The 20,589-nt window shown below is 48.8% G+C and overlaps 2 protein-coding genes across 4 annotated transcripts; both read left to right on the top strand.

Moving 5' to 3' along the window:
* Positions 1-310: 310 nt before the first annotated feature.
* On the top strand, positions 311-6,212 carry LOC120650262 (mediator of RNA polymerase II transcription subunit 19a-like). 3 transcript variants are annotated; one of them, XM_039927301.1, is made up of 7 exons: positions 311-502; positions 2,897-2,961; positions 3,804-4,090; positions 4,175-4,417; positions 4,506-4,560; positions 4,657-4,797; positions 5,706-6,212. In XM_039927301.1, the coding sequence occupies exons 2-6, from the start codon at positions 2,916-2,918 to the stop codon at positions 4,677-4,679; spliced, it is 654 nt and encodes a 217-aa protein (XP_039783235.1). In that variant the 5' UTR covers positions 311-502; positions 2,897-2,915; the 3' UTR covers positions 4,680-4,797; positions 5,706-6,212. The 3 variants fall into 3 exon arrangements, with proteins under 3 accessions (XP_039783235.1, XP_039783237.1, XP_039783236.1); XM_039927303.1 differs by lacking the exon at positions 311-502 and adding an exon at positions 554-834; XM_039927302.1 differs by lacking the exon at positions 311-502 and adding an exon at positions 554-897.
* Positions 6,213-15,844: 9,632 nt separating this feature from the next.
* On the top strand, positions 15,845-17,615 carry LOC120650261 (protein kinase PINOID-like). Its single transcript, XM_039927300.1, has one exon. The coding sequence runs from the start codon at positions 15,928-15,930 to the stop codon at positions 17,356-17,358; it is 1,431 nt and encodes a 476-aa protein (XP_039783234.1). The 5' UTR covers positions 15,845-15,927; the 3' UTR covers positions 17,359-17,615.
* The last annotated feature ends 2,974 nt before the right edge of the window (positions 17,616-20,589 follow it).

Genomic DNA, 20,589 nt, shown 5'->3' with positions numbered 1-20,589 from the left:
AGGCACGAGGGGCTGAGCAGGAGGAGGAAGGATTGGCTCGTTTATAGGCGGCGCCGCGGCGGCGTCGGCGGGCGCCTAGGGTTTGCACGGAGTAACTGGGCTCACGGGCCATGCCATGGAGGCGCGACACTGCGGCCGTTAGTGGGCCCGACCATTCCGCCAAAACATCATGCGGCCCAATCTAATCTAACCAAGAAACTGGCCTAATCGCAAGGACCCGCCCGAGTAAATTCAGCCCATTTACCCATCTAAGAAGTCAGCCCACGTGGGCAGCAAACTAATCATCATCTCCCTCAACTGCAGCAGCCAGGAAGCTCTACCTGACTTCCTCCCCGCTCGGCTCCTCGCTGTGTGCTCGCTGCGTCGCTTGCCGTCTGGCCGCCGCCGCCGCCGCCGCCGCCGTCGCGCTCCGGGGATTTCTCGCTCGCCGGCCTCCTCGCCGCGCTCGCTCTTCGCCGCACGCCGCCGGGGGGAGCCGCGAAGGCAGCGCGGAGCCCTGCAGGTTTCGCCTCGCCCTCCGCCGCTGCCAAGCTCGGCATCGCCGAACACCCTTCCCTCAATTTTAGGAAGCCGCCGATCTAGGGGCAGTATTGGAAACTTGCAAAAGTATATAGGAGGGGGCTCGAGTAGCCCAGGGTTCCCTTCCCGTGCTACAATCCTATCCGCCTCGCCTCTCTGGCGGCCGCCGCCGCCGCCTCAATTCGTTGCCGCTACACCGCCGGCGCCCTAACCGCACCGCAGGCGACGGGACGGTGCAAGTTTGTCCTCCCGTCAGCCGAAGTCCTTTTCCCTCGTCGAGAGGCGCTGCCTCCCCATCTTCCCCCCTCTTGACTGGTACTGGACTTGCCTGGAGTGGAGATCCATCTAATGCAGGGCCGATTTCTTATTTTCTACTAGGCAAGTAGCTCAAGCTTGCTTCGCTGGGTGGGTCCTTCCTTTGCTCTGACCGTGCGCTGTCAGATTCGAACATTTCCTTCTCTGGATTCAGTTATCTGTCGTCTGTATGATATGTGCGATGCGTGATGCCCTAATAATCCAAATCCATCCGTTGTTAGATTAGGGTATTGTTCTTGTTCAGCTTGCAGGATCAATGTACGGAACCCCCATGCCCCCCCGATTAAATCTGCTCATGTAGAATTGGTGCATAAGAGTGCCATCTGCTTGTCTTGTTTCTCTAGGAAGGACTAGTTTATAATCCGATTGGGCGAGTTTCTTGCTCGAAATGCCCCTTCCACAATTTGGTAAGGATAGACTAACTATTGAAATACCTGAAAAATGGGGCTTACAAGTTTCTAACGAGTTCTCTAAGTAAAAGGACTACTAGAGATATTGAGATGTTCGAGTTCTCTAAGTAAAAGGACTACTAGAGATATTGAGATTTTCTATATCTTGTATTCTGTTTTCTCTGTATATGTGCCTTTTTGTCTTTGCTTGCTAAAGCTTAAGTAGTTATTAACTATATCTTTCTGTATGTTCGAAGAGTAAGTAATTGGTGCCAACTTGCATATTAACATAGGCCTACACCAGGGGTCAGCATTGAGCCCTTATTTATTTGCTTTAGTGATGGATGAGGTCACAAGGGATATACAAGGTGAGATCCCTTGGTGTATGCTCTTTGCTGATGATGTGGTGCTAGTTGACGAGAGTAGGGCAGGGGTTAATAGGAAGTTAGAGCTGTGGAGACGCACGTTAGAGTCGAAAGGGTTCAGACTTAGTAGGACCAAGACCGAGTACATGATGTGCGATTTCAGCGCGACTAGGCATGAGGGGGGAGACGTTAGTCTAGATGGGCAAGTGGTGGTCCAGAAGGATACTTTTCGGTATTTAGGATCGGTGCTACAAAAGGATGGCGACATTGATGAAGATGTTAGGCATAGAATTTCAGCTGGCTGGTTGAAATGGCGGCAAGCTTCTGGCATCCTTTGTGACAAGAGGGTGCCACAAAAGCTAAAAGACAAATTCTATAGGACAACAATTCGTCCGGCGATGTTATACGGTGCTGAATGTTGGCCTACAAAAAGGCGACATGTGCAGCAACTGAGTGTAGCAGAGATACGGATGTTGCGGTGGTTTTGCGGGCACACAAGGAGGGATAGAGTCCGGAACGAAGTTATTCGGGATAGGGTCGGGGTGGCACCAATTGAGGAGAAACTTACTCAACATCGGCTGAGATGGTTTGGACATGTCCAACGAAGGCCTCCTGAGGCGCCGGTGCGTATTGGGGTTCTTGAGCGGGTCGATAATATAAAGAGGGGTAGAGGTAGACCTAAACTGATGTGGGATGAGTTGGTTAAGAGAGACCTTAAGGATTGGAATATCTCTAAAGAGATAGCTTTGGATAGGAGCGCTTGGAGACTAGCTATCAATGTGCCTGAACCTTGAACTTATTTCTTTCGGGTTTCATCTCTAGCCTACCCCAACTTGCTTGGGAAAAAAGGCTATGTTGTTGTTGTTGTTGTTGTTGTGTTTCTGTGTCCATGGATTAGCAGCTCTTGTAATAACTTGCAGCCTGGTACAGTGTTATACCTGCCTACAAGTTAGCGCATGATGTATTGATGTCAACTATTTATTATGGAAATTTAAATTGCAGATGGCATGTTAGTGTATGAGTTCCATAATGTCATGGTTGGAGAATGTTGCTTCAGTCTGCCAGATGAAATACGTTATGCAACATGTCTTCACGTCATTAGTATTTGTTACCTCTATGGCCTAATAGAAGTATAGAAATAAATCCCTTCCTAGAACTACTAACGTATAATGATAGTAAATGCGTGGTCTGCGTGTATAGGTTGTCTTCAGAGCTCTCTTTTACACTATTTGAAAAAATGTTATAACTTGTTAACCTGACCTGGTATGCTCAACTGATATGTTTTTTTTTGGCTGAATCAAACTTTAGGTGGGCATGCATTTTCAATATGTCTAGCTCTAATCAGATGGGTTCTGATGGCAAGTTTGGGAGAGGTAAGCTTTTTTGTTTCTACTTCAATTCATCTTTCGATTACTAAAAAGGGAAGGATGTAGAGTTTCAGGCTATATTTCGGTGTACATGTTGGATAGATTTCCCAAACAGTTGAGTTTTGGTTAAGCTAATTGATGGATAGGTCAATGACTAAAGGAAATGATATGTTTATGAATATAAGCATGAAGCTTGGCTGTTTCGCATCCTTGAGTTGAGTCAGTGGGTTTTTATAAGCATGCCTCATTTGCAAATGCTGTAGTGAGTGTGCTCTTGCTAAGTTATTGTCTTGTTAGGTTCATGCTCTTGCTATCCTCTATCACTCAATATTACTTTTGAGTGACCTTTTGACAATGTTATGGGGTTTTTTAGGTAACTTTTGACTTCATCATAATTAACTTCTGTGTCTGGTGGTATTTGCAATGGACCTAGTCCACTTAGTCCAGGGGACCTCGACAATAATGCTGTGACACCATGTATGCCATATTGCCATTAGTATCTTTGGCTTGACTTGTGCTACCCTGGAGTAACAAGTTTCTATGTAGTATAGCGGTGTACAGATTAAGGCTAGCTTGTTGACTCCTTTATGTCCTAGGCAAGCATATTCATTTTGTTCGTTTTTTTTTTGTTATGATATGGCAATCATCACCTTTTGCCCCCGTTACCAATCTTAATGTAACTGCTCACTGTTGCTACTACAATCAGTGTGTTCAGAGGTTCTCTGCCTTAGTAATCTTGACTCTGAGTAGTCTTGACTCTGAGTGCCTGAATCTTTGTTATTCATTGCAATTGCTAATGCCATCTGTGATTAAATACTGACCCACCATGATTTCTTCTTGTATTTCAGGTCCTCGGGAGCTTAGTGGTGCTGTTGACTTAATTAGCCGCTACAAGTTGCTGAACCATCATAGTTTCTTTTGCAAGAAACCTTTGCCATTGGCAATTTCAGATACAAATTATCTTAACAATGTTGTGGGCGACACAGAAATCCGTAAAGGAGAAGGGATGGAGTTGGACCAACTCTTCCAAAACTCTTACCCGAATGAGAAGACTGCTTACATTCAGCCCTTCGACATGGAAACACTAGGACAAGCATTTCAGCTGCGAGAAACTGCACCAGTAGATTTGCCTTCTGTAAGATATATTCTGTTGGAATTTTCATGTCTTCCGTTGTATTGACTCTTCCTTCTTACTGAAAGTAATCTGCACTCAAAACAGGCTGAAAAAGGTACACCAACCATATCTGGGAAACCAAAGATCAAGTCCAAGGACAAAGTAAAGAAGCATAAGAAACACAAGGAGAAAGACAGAGATAAGGAGAAGGAGCAAAAGAAACACAAACATCGGCATAAGGATCGGAGTAAAGATAAAGACAAGGATAAGGACAAAGACAAAGAAAAGAAAAAGGACAAGAGTGGGAATCATGAGTCGGGAGGTGATCATTCCAAGAAACATGAGAAGGTTACCAATCTATCTCATTTGTTTTAGATACGAGCTTGTCTGAGCTGAATTCATATGCTCTAACATTTTCCATGTATTATTATTTCAGAAGAGGAAGCAAGAAGTAACTGGAAGTTCGGCAAGTGTCCAAAATCACAAGAAAAGTACTATACCAATTTAATCAATATTTCATAATTGTCACAACTTATTTCCTAATATTACATTTTTTTTCTGTAACACTCTTTGTTTGTTTATGACAGCACAAAAGCACAAAAATCAGTGAAATATGCGATGGATTTCGTTAATTGCCAACCATGCATGTTTCTTTGTTAGTTCAACTCCATTTATGCTGTTAATGAGTGGCTCTGAAGTCTTTCTTTTCAATATCAGTTCCATTGGAGGTATGTGCTTCTTGAATTCTTGTACTATAATAATCTATTGCTTAATTGCTTGCTATATAAAACTTTATTTTCATGACTTGGGGCATCATGTTCTTTTTTTCGTAGTGATGTTATGCCTTGAGAGCACATAACTAGACATTTTCCATTTAGCAGTTTTTTGCACTTTCATGGATACCTGTTTCTTTTTTTCTTTCTTTTTAGTACCTATATCAAATACATTTATGTACACCTGATTGATTTCATGTTGCTGAATCACTATGGCAATCTTGACAAATGCACAGTTCTTTTGTGGACATTGTTGTAAACCAAATATAGTGTCATAAATTGGTGTAAGCAGACTGGAAAATTAGGAGCCTTTATTCCACTCTGGTCAAAGTTTGGATTTGAGTGCTGGTTTCAGTTGGTCCCATTGTACCCATTAGGTCGCTTTGGTATATATTTATCGGTGCAGTACATGACGTGTTATTCAAATAAAAATAATATGATCATTTTTTTTCTGGGCATATTGCTGTCATAGAAAACCCAGATAGTGGAGTTAGATCATGGGTGCTGAATTGTAAAATGAAGAGATAATACTGTGCAAAATAAAAGAAATGGGGACTATGCTGGTGAACTGGCGTACTGTGATCGTTGCTTTAGAGTTTTGCCAAATTTCGCAATTTCCTGTATTTGTCATTCAGGATTTACAAGTTTCTTTTCAATCACGGAGCTATTCTCATCTTTCAGGCTTTTAAATGAGTTGTTTTGACCTCATTCTTATTGATCGAATACATACAATTAAGTGAATTCGTTAAAGAATGCTAAAAGATTATGATAATATGGATCTTTATCTCCCAAGAGCATTTATTCTTGTCGCGCACTTGCGTGTGTACCACCTGCCTAATCTTGGAACACATTCTTATGTGCAGTTGCAACAGATGGGGAAAAATTCGGTACTATGCTGCTCCAGAGGAAACAAGAAGATATCCACTATGATGGAAATGGAATATGATATGTATATTGTTTCTCGGGGAGCTTGAACTTGGCAATATGGAGTTGTAAATTATTTTCTTATGGAGTTGTAAATTTTTTTCAGTCGTCTCAGCTCATGTCCATTAGCAATTCTTGAGCACTGCCATGTATGATCCTGTAATTCAGACAACAGCAGAGCCATTGCGGGGCCGGGAAATCATGCCAGTGTTGTGACTGTATGTAACAGAGAAGGCAGTGGATAAATATGCATGATCCAGAAAAATTCGTCACAAACAACCGTGCATCGGTGTCGCACAAAATCGAGTATTGTGCCGGTGCATGACCTGGGTGACCTTGCAGAATTATTCTAGTTGCTCTAGCCAGCGCTTTGACCTATTTGATTTGTCTATCCTGTCAGTACTGAAGCAAGACTGTCACAATGAAACTAAAAGTTGGCATTTTGGTGATTAAGCGCCTGATTGGCTGGCTGGTTCTAAATCTTCATTTTACGATACCCTGTAGGGACAATGTTCTTTGTGCAGGGCCATTATGTCGAGCTGATTTTGGACTCGGCAACGCTAGAACAGCTATTAACGTCAACTACCATGGCATTGTCCACCACAATCGTGAGGCATTGCCCATCATCTGCCTAGATGTTGTGCCGTGCGGCATTGTCAGAGTGTCCACCTTCCTAGCATCTACCATGCGCTCATGCTGTAAGGTTGCTGCACAGTCTTTCTCAGCCAACGTCCGGAATAGCAAGGAGAAAAATCTCCATAACTCTGAAAATTGATGGGAGTTTCTGTCCAGTGCTCCCATCGCTTAAGCTCATCGACGGAACATATAAGAGTGTTGCCATGAACTTGCATAATAATCCATACACCCGATTTAGGATTTGTTTGTTTTAGCTCGCAGAAGACTGTTAATTGCAACATGCAGGTGTGTCTGCATGACTCCATGACATGTTTTTTTTTAAACTTCCACATGTTTTTTTAGATGTCTGGTTTTCACACTTCCGTACATGCATCAACTACTTACATACACCATCGTTTTAGAATGCCAATACTTCTATTTCAGACAAAAAAATAGTACTGGTTCAAACAAGTCACTGTCAGCAAAACCCTTCGTACCCATGCCTGTATGAAAGCCACCACGCATGTCTTTTGTGTGTGTGTCAGCCATGTGCCCATGTCATTAGGTGGCCACCCATCGCTGCGCCCTGCCCAACCAATAAGCAGATAACTAATCGCCTCCTAATGATGGGAGAGAAAAGAAAAAACAATCAGCGGCGGCCGGAGACAATCTGGCCCTGAGATTCCCAGGATTCCGCTTAGATGTAAGCGATGGCTGTAGGGCTCTTAGGTGATCCATCATACGCAGGGCATCCGCCCCCTGCTGGGGCTGTCCCCCTACCGCCGTAGCGCGAATATTGGCGGCCCTGTCTCCTCCAGCTCTACCTGTCTTTGGAGAGAAGCCAGCGACCCCGCTTCCATTAACACAGGCAAGCATGGATTAGATTAGCCTGGTTAAACATGATAGTTTAACACTTTGTTAATTTGTTTAACACTGGTGTGAGTCATCCTGCCTGCCTAGCAGCTAGTGGCTAGAGATAGATGACTAGATGAGATCATAAGATGCATGTGATCCAACTGTAGCTGCTACGACTATACCAGCCACCTGGGCTTGTATCCAACTGTCTTAGCATTTCGAAGTTACTGCGTGATGCGTGCTTGATGCCTTGATCAGCTAGTTACCACTTTTTTTTATGAGCTATGTCAGTGAAGCTTGTCGGAATCTTTTCTCCTCTCTCAGGGCTGTCATCAGAGGAGCTAGGCAATTTGGCCATGGGGGTTATTGAGCTAGTAGAGGCAGCAGACAGGATCACAGGATCGCAGGGCAGACAGACAGTGATGCATGCAGCTCCAGGCATCAGGTGCAGAGGCTTGGACTTTTTGCTCGGAAATCAAGGGCATCTCTTCTCGTTTACCTCATTTCCTGTGCGTTCAGATTGACTCCTACACTCTGATCAGTAAATGATAACCTTGTCATTACACTCACTGACGATTTCTTTTTGGGGGATCTTAGCTTTTTCACACGCCCATTTTTTGTATATGCTCTCATGTTTTTTTAAAAAATAAATTTGCATAGGGGAATTATCTCTTCTCTTCTGTTTCAGCGTCAAACATAATAGTATACATCAGGGGGGGACAGACAGTGGTCCATCAGGCAGGAGCAAATGTGCATAATTCCTTGCCCCTGGAACCACTGAGCCGTGGGCCCTCGATGCCCACAAATAATTGGACCGGGGCAATTAGTTATAGAAGTTGTCTGATTCCTCTGCCGAGTGACCGACTCACCCGCGGCTGCTTTTCGAGTGTGTGTGACAGAACCGCCAAATTAAAACTCTATATTAAATATAATAGCCGTCATTTGAACACATCGGGCGTATTAGCTTAATGGCTTAATTTGGCAATTCTTTCTCAACCCACGGCCCGATCGAAACAACACCGGTAGTCCCACGCGAAGGCGTGCGCAGATGGTACAAGCACAACGAAAACTTGAAAATACAACACGTGACATAATAGGATAAAACACACTTTTACAAACCAACTTCGAATACAATAATTTTACAAACCGGGTTTAAATACATACTTGATATACAAGTCTTCCAACTATTAAAACTAGAATTTATGCCAAGGAAAAGACTATACTACACTGCCCCTAGAGGTTCAGCCTGACACCACCGGTCAGACCGGTGCATCCCACCAGTCAGACCGGTGTGCATGAGTTCCCCACGTAGACACCGGTCAGACCGGCCCCTCCGACCGGTCAGACCGGTCCAAGCAAAACAGAGGGGCTACACACCCAGCCCCCAAGGGTGCAACCCGCCAAAACTCTAGTCTAGGGGTCTCGCTCCACCACTTTCCACCCCTCTGCATCTCTGCGGATAAATTTAACGCAGCAGGGGCAGAAATCCACGTCCGAGTGCCCTGGAATAAATTGGATAGCAACAAACCCTGAGCAACTAATACTCAGCAAGACTTATCCGACCAGTGGGTATAACTTAGCCCACATATCTAGACATGTAAGGCATTTGGCTGGTGATTTATTTTGCAGAAAAGCATCTAAAAGTGGATGTTTATTTTCAATATTTTAGCTCCAGTTTCTATATAGATTAACCTCAATCTAATATTTGCACAATTCAACTATTGCACACAAGGTGAAGCAATCATAATAATTCAAGGTGTTCAACATTATATATATATATATATATATATATATATATATATATATATATATATATAATTCACCATCTAACATTTTGCTATGAGGCAGCAAAGAGATCAAGGCCCTCATATCCGCGAGACACGGCGAATCGATTCGATTTAACCTTGCAAGGTGGACCTAACCAACACGGCACGCAAAAGCCCCATCGGACCTCACGCACCAACCTTTCCCCACCCCGCCTCGAATTACAGGAACCAGCCCAACGACATATGGTCAGCCGAGCTCAACGTGAGACCACCAAAAGTAAACATATGCATCCCCAATTCTCCGCGACTTCTCGACTCGCCCCAGGAGTTGGGTGCGGGTTCTTGTACTTTTGAAATAAAGCAGTACTCGGCTTATCGGTTTTGACTACCTCCTACTCCCGGTATGCGGTTAGTACAGTTCAATCCCCGATCAGCACTGCCGACAACGACCGGTCCTTAATCGACACGAACGGGGCTAAGACACCCATGAACCATGTCCTGCTGCCATACCTATATATCATCATCATTCCCCGTCCGGTCTCAAATTTCCATTCATTCCATATCAAATTCAATACTCATGTACTGGAATACGAATATATCATATCTCTCGCGAGTAACCGGAAATTACTCGTCTTCTAAATATCCTATATCTCGCGAGTGACAAGAATTCACTCGACTTTTATCGAGAACCATTAAGCATAGCACTTCTATACATACTAGTATAACTCAAGAAAATTTAGGGATCATGCAACTAGGGTTCCAAACAGTTCCTAAACTTAATGCACAAGTAATTAAAACATATATAGGTGTCATAATTTGAAATAGTAGGATGTGCACCGGGGTTTGTCTTGAGTCTGCTGCTTAGCACTAGGGTCCACTAGGCCTTGGCCCTGGTTCTCACGCCTTTCCTCCTGCTGGGCCTGCTCTAGCGGCTCCGGTGGCTCCGCAACCACCTCGTATACGACCTCCTCTACTACACGTGTGCATATGCACATGACATGAGAATGCATGCATGATTTATAAAAACTAGAAATAACCAATATCCAAATAAAATTCCTAACTAATTGCACCAACAACTACCTAATTGACCCTCTCAGCCACTACCCCACCGGTCAGACCGGTACCCCACACCGGTCAGACCGGTCCTACTTAACCTAGCCACGCTACCGGTCAGACCGGTCCATCCGACCGGTCAGACCGGTCCTGCTCAGACCAAAAGCTGGAATCCATGGTGCGGCGAAAATCGCCCACCACTTCTAAAACCCTTCTAGACACTGGTTCCTAGATACATTTGGACGTTTTTGACCAGAGGAAAATACCTAAAACCATCTAGAAAAGGAGATCGAACCATCCCTAGCTAAAATACCTTGGATGACCTTTTTCCCCCGCGAAGAACTTGGATCCTCAGCTCCCCAGGGAGGGAATGACGAAGAGGAAGCTCCCCCACGCCAGTTTGATCCTTCCTTGGCCTTGGGAATCAAAGGAAAGGGAGGATTTGGGGAGTTTAGGGCTTGGGGCGGGATGAGCTCGGGAGAGAGCTGGTGATGATAAGTGAGTTATTGGGAGAGAGAATAGTGGTTTAAATGATGAGGGCCCAAAACCCACAAAACAGGTTCAACCGGTCAGACCGGTCGCCCCGACCGGTCAGACCGGTCCGACTGAACTGAGCCAAGAAATTTGATCAGTGAGTTTTATCGTTTAGGTTTTTCTCAAAACTAATGGCTGGGCTTAGTCTTAATTATGTATGATTAATACCTGAGGTGTTACAGTATGGATCGGATCATGTGGACATTTTCCTTTCTAGCCCCCACACACAAAAAACCATTCCAAATTTGTTTTCCCTTTCCCCGAAAGCGGTCAAAAAAGAAAGTTAGACGGACCCAAATAAAGCTTGACATATATGAAGCACCACAGCATGATTACTGAAAAACTTTGTCAAATTAAAGGACGATCAACAAAGGAACGAAAGCGAGAAGTAAAGATCGGTAATGCATATAAATATTCAACGTTTGTCCAGGGCTGTAGATCAAAGCCATGCGTGTCACGCTAGCTATAGATGGGTAGGTCATATCTTTGGCACGAAGCAACTTTGGAGATCATCTATCTGAAGTAGTTGCCAACTCTGCCATTGCTTTGGTGTACTTTTGGTTGGCGTTCAGCCGGACAGACAGAAGCCGAGGGTGTACTGACGCTAGCTGTTAACATAATGCGCCCTCTCATGGTGTAGGGCTGCACGCATGCGTTGTTTAGGGAGCCCTACACGCGACATGTGGGCGACCTAGCTAGCTCGCTGCCTTGCAAAAAAATTGTTGGTGAAGTGGGCAAGTGAGATCTCTCCCGATCTTGAGGTGTATATAGAACATGATCCCCTAGACGCAGGGAGAGAGTTGGAGGCGAATTGTTAACAAGAGCTCTTGTCACCTCACCTCACCACACCCTCCCTGTTTGATTTCCATCTCTACTAGTGGAGAAGATACAAAAAGGAGGCCACTTTGCCTTCATCGCACTTTAGGTAGTTCCTCTTTTATTTGTATCTTTCTCGCGCCCCCAAGAAACGCTACGTGGGCATTTCACATTGTATCCCACTCCACCAACCAATTGACTAGCTCGGGCACCATGCGCCGGCCGGTACCTCTTCTTTGAAAAAATCAGTGTGATCCAGCAGAGAGATTGCATTGTGTATTGCAGCATCCACTCTCAACTCAAGCATTTGCATCATGTAGCTTGTTCAATTTTCTTTCAAAATGTACAAGGAGGAGGATGCAGGGGCTTGCGCAACTTGGCGCGGCGGAGGAGAGATCTTGCAAATTTGAATCGAGTGCACGCATGGCGCACTAATAGATAATCACTCACATAAGGTGCACTAAGCGCGGAATAGGCCCGCTTAATCGGTCGGTCAGCAGAACAAATATGAGCGCAGCGTGAGAGTGACCTCACTAAGCCATGCACTCTGTAAAAGGAAATGTATATGCGCGCTTTACCAGATTGAAAATTTTGCACCAAACTTTTCTTTTCTAAAAAAAATCTTCATCGTTCCCCTTTATCCTAGTATAAGTTTTTGGACCTGTTAAGTTTTTTCCTTCTAACTTGTTTGAGTTCGCATTCAGTGTCAGTCATCATCAGTGCCTCAAAGAGGTACACTAGCTGAAATTTGTTGAATTTTCCCTGGCAAAAAAAAAAAAAGAAATTTGCTGGATTTTGCACATGCATTCCCTCCCTCTCCCGACAAGTTGTGGTTGGACAAGATATTTTTATATCTCACAAACGAAGTCGAGTTTGGATAAGATATTTTATAATATTGTATATCATCATATCATCTATATGTGTAATTTTTTTGGTGAATTTAGATAATTTTTTTGTCATGATTTACTCAAATTTTCATGAAAGTCATGGTTTCCACCAGATATGGTCCCCGACAAATTTGACATCTTTTGTTCCCGGAATTTTTATCCTGCTGGCGCTGCGCCGCGAACGTGGCACCCTCACTCCCTCGTACAGATGCGCCTTGTTCGTCACCTCCGACGTACGGCACGTCGTGTCGCCGTCGTCGGCCCGGCCCTCCGCGGCGCCGGCCGGCGGCCGTTGACGCGCGCGCACCCCGCCACACATCGGCCGATCGACACACGCACGCGCACACAGGACGCACATGAGAGCCGGCCGGCCGCGGCCGGGGACAGGAGGAACCGATGCCCTGCCCCGCTGCCGCGGCCGATCCCGGCACCACTCGTCGCCCGCCCCTCATTCCTCAACCCCGAATGGCCTCCCGATCGCGTCCGCCTCCCCGCACCCGCACGCCGCGCCCGCTGCGTGGCGGTGGCGGGTGGCCGGGGCACAAATCCCCCTCGCCCCGCTCCGGCGCCCCGCGCCGCCGCCTTGATTCCTCCATCCACTCCCCGCCCGGCACTGTGCGGCGGCCGGGCGCTTTCGCGAGATTCCATCGATCGGCGGCCACGCTCTCTGCCTGCGCACGCCAGCGTAGTACGGCCGGCATGGATGGGACGAACTGGCCGGGGCGTCGGGCAGGGATCGGACGGGATGGGCCCTGCCGGGGGCGGTGGCGATGCGATATGCTCCCTGACCCTGCCTTGCTCGCTCGATCGCTTTGCATTGCATGCCCGGCGCGGGGCATATATCTTGGGACTGTGTCCGCCCGTTGCTCGCCGCTGTTGGGGAATCCGATCGCTCGCTTTGCTTCGCACGGCGTGGCGCGGCCGGAATCCCTCCCTGGGCGTGCGCTACGCCGACGGCGTGCGGTGGGGGTGGGCCTGGTTCTTGGATCCTCCGTTTTCGTTTGCGGTCGACCTTGGTGGACTTTCTGTCCCTCCGATGCTCCTGAGAATCGAAGGTCCAAATGGCCCGTGTCTGCTTTCGATCGATCAACCTGCGTCCTCCTCCACAGCTAGCAGGTGTGGATGGGGAGCAAGAGCATCCAACGAACACGTCATCAACGCCGTTGCGGTAAGATCAAGAATGAAGAAGCCAATGCAAACCATAAGCTTCGAGTTCGAGAGGTTCCGCGTCAACTGAAGAAAAAGAAAGAAAGAAAGCAGCAGCCTTCTGGGCTATAATAGCATTTGCTCTCATGAACATGATTCTTCGCCAGCTCTGGCCTCGTACGACAAGAATTTCTTTTTCCCCCGGCGTCAGAGTGCTCATCCGATCGAGATCCCCCCCCCCCCCCCAGCGCCGCGGCAACCCAGAGCTGCGAAGCGACCGAGCGAGGCCAGCCGGCCGGGCGCCCGGCACGCCGCCGCCGCGCCATGCCGTCCCTGGCTTTAAGTAAAGAGCAAGGACCACACTCTGGACCGGATTAGGATGTCCGGGCTTTTCCTAACACGGGATTAATTAGCCTACCGCTCGCTAATTATTATATTAGGGGGGGGGGTAAGCTTCAGCTGCAAGACGGCTAACCATCATCCGTTCTGACAGACCGGCGGAGGCTTGCGTCCCATGGATTCATCGCACTCGCACCTGCTACTGCTGGCGCCTCTCGAGACGATCTTGGCCGAACAGGGCGAGTCAGCAATGGCGGGCCCACATCCATCGGCTACCCTGCTCTCTGCTCTCCGTCTCTCCTTCCGATCTCCCTCCTTCCTCGGGTAGCCGCCGTTGACTGCGAGAGTGAAAGGGGTGAAGAAAAATGGATCGGAGAGGCGTGAAGACGTGCACGGCTACCTCCATTCGCGTGTTGCTTACCCCTCCGTCCTAAGAAAAAAAAAGGGAACGTGATGGGTTCGAAATGAACGATTCCAGTCAAACTTCCTAAACTTTGAATATCTTGAGTTGATACGCATCTTTTCAAAACCTTATGTTCAAAATATATATGAAGAAAAAAAATCGTGCATTTAGATTTGTCTAAGACATAGTTCCACTATTGTTTCAAAAACGAAAACAAAGTACTTGCTCATAGGATGATTTAAGCAAGAAAGTGATGGCCAAAGTACTTGTTTCCACTCTATTCGCTATGCTGTGGCTGGTGGCTGGTGCTGATTTGTTGTGAGAGAAAAGTACTGCTGGCTGGCTAGTGGCTGGTGGCTAGTGCTGATTTGGTGTGAGAAAAAAATACTGTCGGCTGGTTGCAGCGAACAAAGTGGACAATTAATGATTTAACCCGTAGTGATTTTATTTCCACTCAATGAACGAAACCAAAAATGAGATACAGCCGTAGAACCGATGAAGGCGAGCCTCCGTTGAATATTTTGCGGCCGCCTGCTCGCGAACGGACTTCACTGATATGTGGTGAAAGTGAGACGAAGAAAAATGGGACCGAAGAGGGTGAAAAGACAGAGTAGACGGCACAGGAGAGGTGAGAGACGTATGTCCTCCGTTCGGATGTTGATTTCCCTCTCTTGTCAAAAGGAAGAAATTAACAAGCACAATTTTTGACCCCTAAAAAAAAAGCACAATTTTTTGGATGCGCACATGATTCCGCTAAAAACTTTTGATATTTAGATTGAAAGCATTAAAGTCTCAACCATATATTTGTCTGAAAAATATGATATAACAATAATATCGAGTGGGCGTACCCAGTGCCGTAGGCTTCCCACACTGTGCGGGGTCTGGGGAAGGGTTGTCTTTAAGCCCCAAGCCTTACCCACACAAATGTGCAGAGGCTGGGGCTCGAACCCGGGACCTTCTACATTGTACAAATTCAGTCGAATTGAAAATAATCGTCAAAGATACACGAAGACAATGAGAGTCACGAGGTCACGAATTGAAAAAAAATAAACGAATACTTCTATCTCTACTGAATATTGAAATCCAAACTTCTAAAACGTACTGCCATCTTTCAAACGTTTACAGGGGGGACATGAAAAACCCTACGTGTCCATTCAATCTTTGAGAAAATGATCCCATGATATGCATAATGACTTTTATTGTATTTCAGAAATATATACAAGTGAGAAATGATGGTCAAAGCTAGAATAACCTGTGATTGCACAGAGTAGTTTTGCTGGTGTTCATCGGATCATTTAAACCAGAAATAAAGCAACAACAACAAAGTTACGAGCTACTACTCATCAGATCATTAGAGATAGAACTTTGACGCCAGAATGATTTGAACAGAAATAAAACGAGACCTAGGGTGTAACTAGTGGATCGATAGAAGCTTTCTATGAGGTCACACGAGGAACGGACCTTGCAAGGAAAAAAAACAAGATGAAGCACACCAGGGAACCTTCTTCGTATGTGTAGTCACACGATGGTTACGTCACCTGCAACGTGGCACGTCCACGTGGCCGACACCAGGCCTGCAGGTTTCAGCGGCCGGGCCGGGCAGCTCGCTCTCTGCCGCCGGCCGGCTATAAAACCGCGCTGCGCCCGCAACCACCTTCGCCGAACGCGCAAAGCTCCATTAAAAAAACCACAACACAAGACCAGAGATCTATCGATCCGACGCCAGCGGCAGCCGCAGTGCTATATAATGGCCGCTCCGGCCTCCTCGTCCGCCACCGCAGCCGCCGCGCCCGCGTCGTCGTCACCGCCCAAGCCTCCAAACAACGCCGCCAGCACCACCACAACCACCATGCTCGATCCATACCCCGACGCCGCGGCCTCCAGCGTCAGCTCGGCGAGCACTAGCAGCAGCAGCAGCAGCAGCCAGGCGGACCGGTCGTCGACCTTCTCCGTGGACTCTTCGTCGGCCGCGACGCCGTCGTCGTCCCCGCCGCGGCCTCACCGGGCGAACGACGTGGCGTGGGCGCCCATCCGGGGCCGGGCGCTCGGCCCGCGGGACTTCACGCTCCTCCGCCGCGTCGGGGCCGGGGACATCGGCACCGTCTACCTCTGCCGCTTCGAGGGTGGCTGCCAGGCCAAGGGCCCCGCCGCCGCCCCCTCGTGCGCCTACGCCATGAAGGTGGTGGACCGCTGCGCGCTCGCCAGGAAGGGCAAGCTGGGCCGCGCCGCCGCCGAGAAGCGCGTCCTGCGCCGGCTCGACCACCCGTTCCTGCCCACCATGTTCGCAGACTTCGACGCCGGCGCGGACTTCTCGTGCATCGTCATGGAGTTCTGCCCCGGCGGCGACCTCCACTCCCTCCGCCACCGCATGCCGGGCCGCCGCTTCCCGCTCGCCTCCGCGCGCTTCTACGCCGCGGAGGTGCTCCTCGCGCTCGAGTACCTGCACATGATGGGCATCGTGTACCGCGACCTCAAGCCCGAGAACGTGCTCATCCGGGGCGACGGCCACATCATGCTCACCGACTTCGACCTGTCGCTCGAGTCCACGGCGTCGCCGTCGCTGGAGGACGACGCCAGGAGCGGCGGCGACAACGCGCGGGCTCCTCCGGCTCCGACCTGCCTCCCGATCCCGGAGCTGCAGCTCCTCAGGCTGCGGCGGTGGAAGCGCCGCGCCGCCGCGCCCCGGCCGCGGTTCGTGGCGGAGCCCGTGGACGCGCGGTCGAGCTCCTTCGTGGGCACGCACGAGTACGTGGCGCCCGAGGTCGCCAGCGGCGGCGGCCACGGCGCGGCCGTGGACTGGTGGGCCTACGGCGTGTTCCTCTACGAGCTCATCTACGGGCGCACCCCGTTCGTGGGGGAGACCAACGAGGCCACGCTCCGCAACATCGTGCGCCGCCCGCTCGAGTTCCCCGCCGCGCCGGCGGCGGCCTCCCACGGCGGCGACGCCGCGGCGCGGGACCTGATCGCGCGGCTCCTGGACAAGGACCCGCGCACCCGGCTCGGGTCGAGGCGCGGCGCCGCCGACGTGAAGGCGCACGGCTTCTTCAAGGGCCTCAACCTGGCGCTGCTGCGGTCGTCGCCCCCGCCCGTGATGCCGCCCCCCGCCGCGCCGCTGCACCTGCACCGGTGCGACGACGACAAGGCCGCGGACGTGCAGCAGCTGTTCGAGCACTTCTGACGCCGCCGCCCATGCATTATTCAGAATCAAAGCAAAAGCATTTTTGTTGTTGATCGATCGGTGAATAGACACTAGCGGACTAGCCACGAGCCCAGGACCCGGACTAACCATCCAGCTGGGGGTAGCCAGAGATGCAAGCCCGTGTTGACTACGTAGCTAATTACTCTAGTAGTATATTACCCCATTATTAGCACTACCGTACTGTACACCACTGTTAATTACTAGTACTAATCAATGATTAAGATTAATTATTTCAATTACCGCGCCATGGCCAGCTCATCATCCTTCGGAGCCAAGCTTATGTCGGCATGGTACCATATGATCTGACGAAGACGACGGCTGAGCTGGATCGACAACAGCTTCGAGGATGACTGCTGCACCATTAGCTGGCACTAAGCATAGATCTTAGGCTAGTCTCAGTGGGAGTGTTATTAACACAGTTACCAAGACAGTAAACTAGATAATTGAGCCGAATGAGTGTTATGGTGACGACATTTCTCTCACATTCCATAACACTCCCCCTCCTCTCTCCATAATAAAACTGTCATGTCAGCAAAATTAATGCCCATGACATTCTCACTAAGATTGGCCTTACCTTCTGATTGGGAGATAAGAAGATGCAGTGCTGCAGCAGTGCAGCCATCGATCTACTGGCGCCCCCGTGGAGCTAGCCAATTAACAAGGACCAGTGGCGGCGGCATGGCATTCATCAGCCGGCGAGCTGGATTTGTCTGGGCTAGTAGATAGCTGCTGCTGATGCACAGTGGTGGTCTGTTAGGGTTGGGAGTTGTGTGTACAATGATTTGATGGCGAGGGATCTGAGTCGAGCTGTCAGTGAGATGGAGGCGGCGGGCTGTCTCGAGCTTGTCCCAAGTCCGTGTCCATGTCCATGATGAACTCATGAACGCCGCGTGCGCGTGGACTACTGGCCTCTCTCGATCCGGGGAGGTTCGTTGCAAGCACAGACCGAGCCGCAGGAGGCAGTAGTTGTGTTCGTTGGTGAACCGGCAAGCGATAGGAAGGAGTCCATGGATAGGGCCGGACAGTACTGGACATAGCAATAGCAAATAAGCAAAGAGGGTTGTAGTAAGGTTACCCTAGCTGGTCAGCTCATTTTTTCGGCATTTCAATTTTCAACCCAAACTGAATGGACTGCAATAACTATTGTTGGATTGGGTGAGCCTCCTTTCTGTGATCTACGAGGAGTACATTATATCGATCCAAATCGAAGAGAACATCGCCAATTCGCCATCTTCTCACTCTGATCACACTAGCCTATATATGTTCTGTCAGATGATATTTTCTCCATCTCTCTTCAGGTACGGTGTGACTACATTTATGTGTACAATTTACGCATTTGTACATGTGGCAGTATGTTCCTAAATCCTTATGAACACATTCTTATAAACACCCAAGGTAGTTGTTGCTCATGGCTCCGGTAATAGCCATGCGTCGTATTTCGAACGGATTACTCTTGCTGTTACATGCTCCAACCGAATTAACTAACACAGGCTATGCTGTTGTACTGTATGTCTAGTTAATAAATAAATAAATAAATCCACTATCAGTCGGGAAGCATGTGGGAGTACGGGACTACTCATCATTTGTATATGAAAAAAACATCACCTAAGAATATGTTCATCGACCGAAACGGTCTCTTAATAAGAACCTTTCTTTTCCTCTGAAAAACTAGCCTCTCCTTTAGAGATGGATAAGGAGCATGCAACCAGTACAGAGCAGAACAACCAGCTGCTTTTCCCCATCTCCCATGATGGATGATTTATAGTAGTGGCTTGTAGTTGGGATTCAGCCAAATACAAAAACTCAGGAAATAAATAAGTAAACCTCATCCAATTAAAAGTGACAATTTATCCCCAAAAGCATATACTCGTAGTACATCTTTGTTGACAACAAAACCCTTCTGGTACACATTTTGTAAGAAACCAACGAAATTATATATTCAGATGTACACCTTCAAAACAAGTATCTATCTTTGAATTCCTTTTTTTCCCTTGCCAAAGAGAATAATAGTATCTTTCATTCAGAAATGAAGCTCCATGCATCTGTTTTGTTCATTGTTGGGAAGGACGACAGACATTCGTCTGCCATGACAGGCTATCCATGCCCAGCACCCCCTAAACATCGCGTACGCTGCCTCGCTGTTTCCTTTTTGTACCTTGCTGCATGGGCACCTGTACCGTACCCATCCCATCGCCCAATCGCAAGCCTCGTCGCAGGGTATTTGTACATGGCCTCCGCCTGCAGATCCAAGGAACCTTTTATTTGGTGCCATGCAGAAAGACATCTACTAGGTGGCGGCCCACGTTGCCCACGTTACGCGAGTGATGATGATGGGGACTCTCTGCTACTAGCGCTACGGTTCTGAACTTCAGATCAGGCCGGCAACAGTGGCAGCTGGGTTGGGCAGGCAGGTCCGATCCCGACGGGCACGCGTGCATGGCATCTCCCTGCGTGCGCGCGGCCCGGCCGCTCTAGGGTGGGCACTCCGATCCATCATGGCATCATCCATCTCGGAGCTGGGCGTGGGCGAAGGTAGCCGCGGCGTCAACGATGTCACGGACGGTGGCCAGCCTCGCATGCGGAGCGCGAGGAGGGAGAAGACTCTTTGTGCGCTGCGCTGCGCCGCCGCGGTCACGCCGAGCTCTAGCGCGCGCACTGCAGATGGTGGCACCGGCCGGCCGGCAACTTTTCTCGGCTGGTACGGTGGCCGCTGGCCGGACACGTTGGTTGCCGGGGGCCGGGCCGGCCGCGGCCGCGCCGCTCGCGAGAGGCTGTGTTCTGCCAGCACGCGCCGTGTCGATCGCTCTGAGACGCGCTCGCGCGGCTGCCTGTGCTGGCTCCGGTGACCGATCGACCAAACGGCCTTGAATGCACTGAATTGAAGAAGGAGATGCTACTGCTAGCTGTCTCTGGTCCTCCAAGGCTCCAACCCAATGCAAGTTCACGGGCGATGCAGCAACAACGTTGTGGTAAACCTGTCAAAGTGGCTGAAAAACTTGCAACAAGTTCTTGCAGAAAGCTACTACTGTATATTCAGTGCATATTCAAGATCTGGATGATGACGATTCGAGCTCGAGGAGCTTTTATCCGATGGCAGCATATGAGCACAAAAGGCTGCGCCGCTCATCATTAGGTGGAGTGGCAGCAGCTGATGAACTCGATCGATCGCCATTCGCCAACCATGAGTGGCTAACCCCCCGAGGATGTGAT

Source organism: Panicum virgatum, chromosome 9K (assembly GCF_016808335.1).
Source record: "Panicum virgatum strain AP13 chromosome 9K, P.virgatum_v5, whole genome shotgun sequence".
Taxonomy (NCBI): Eukaryota; Viridiplantae; Streptophyta; class Magnoliopsida; order Poales; family Poaceae; genus Panicum; species Panicum virgatum.
This window is presented reverse-complemented; position numbering and strand designations above follow the sequence as displayed.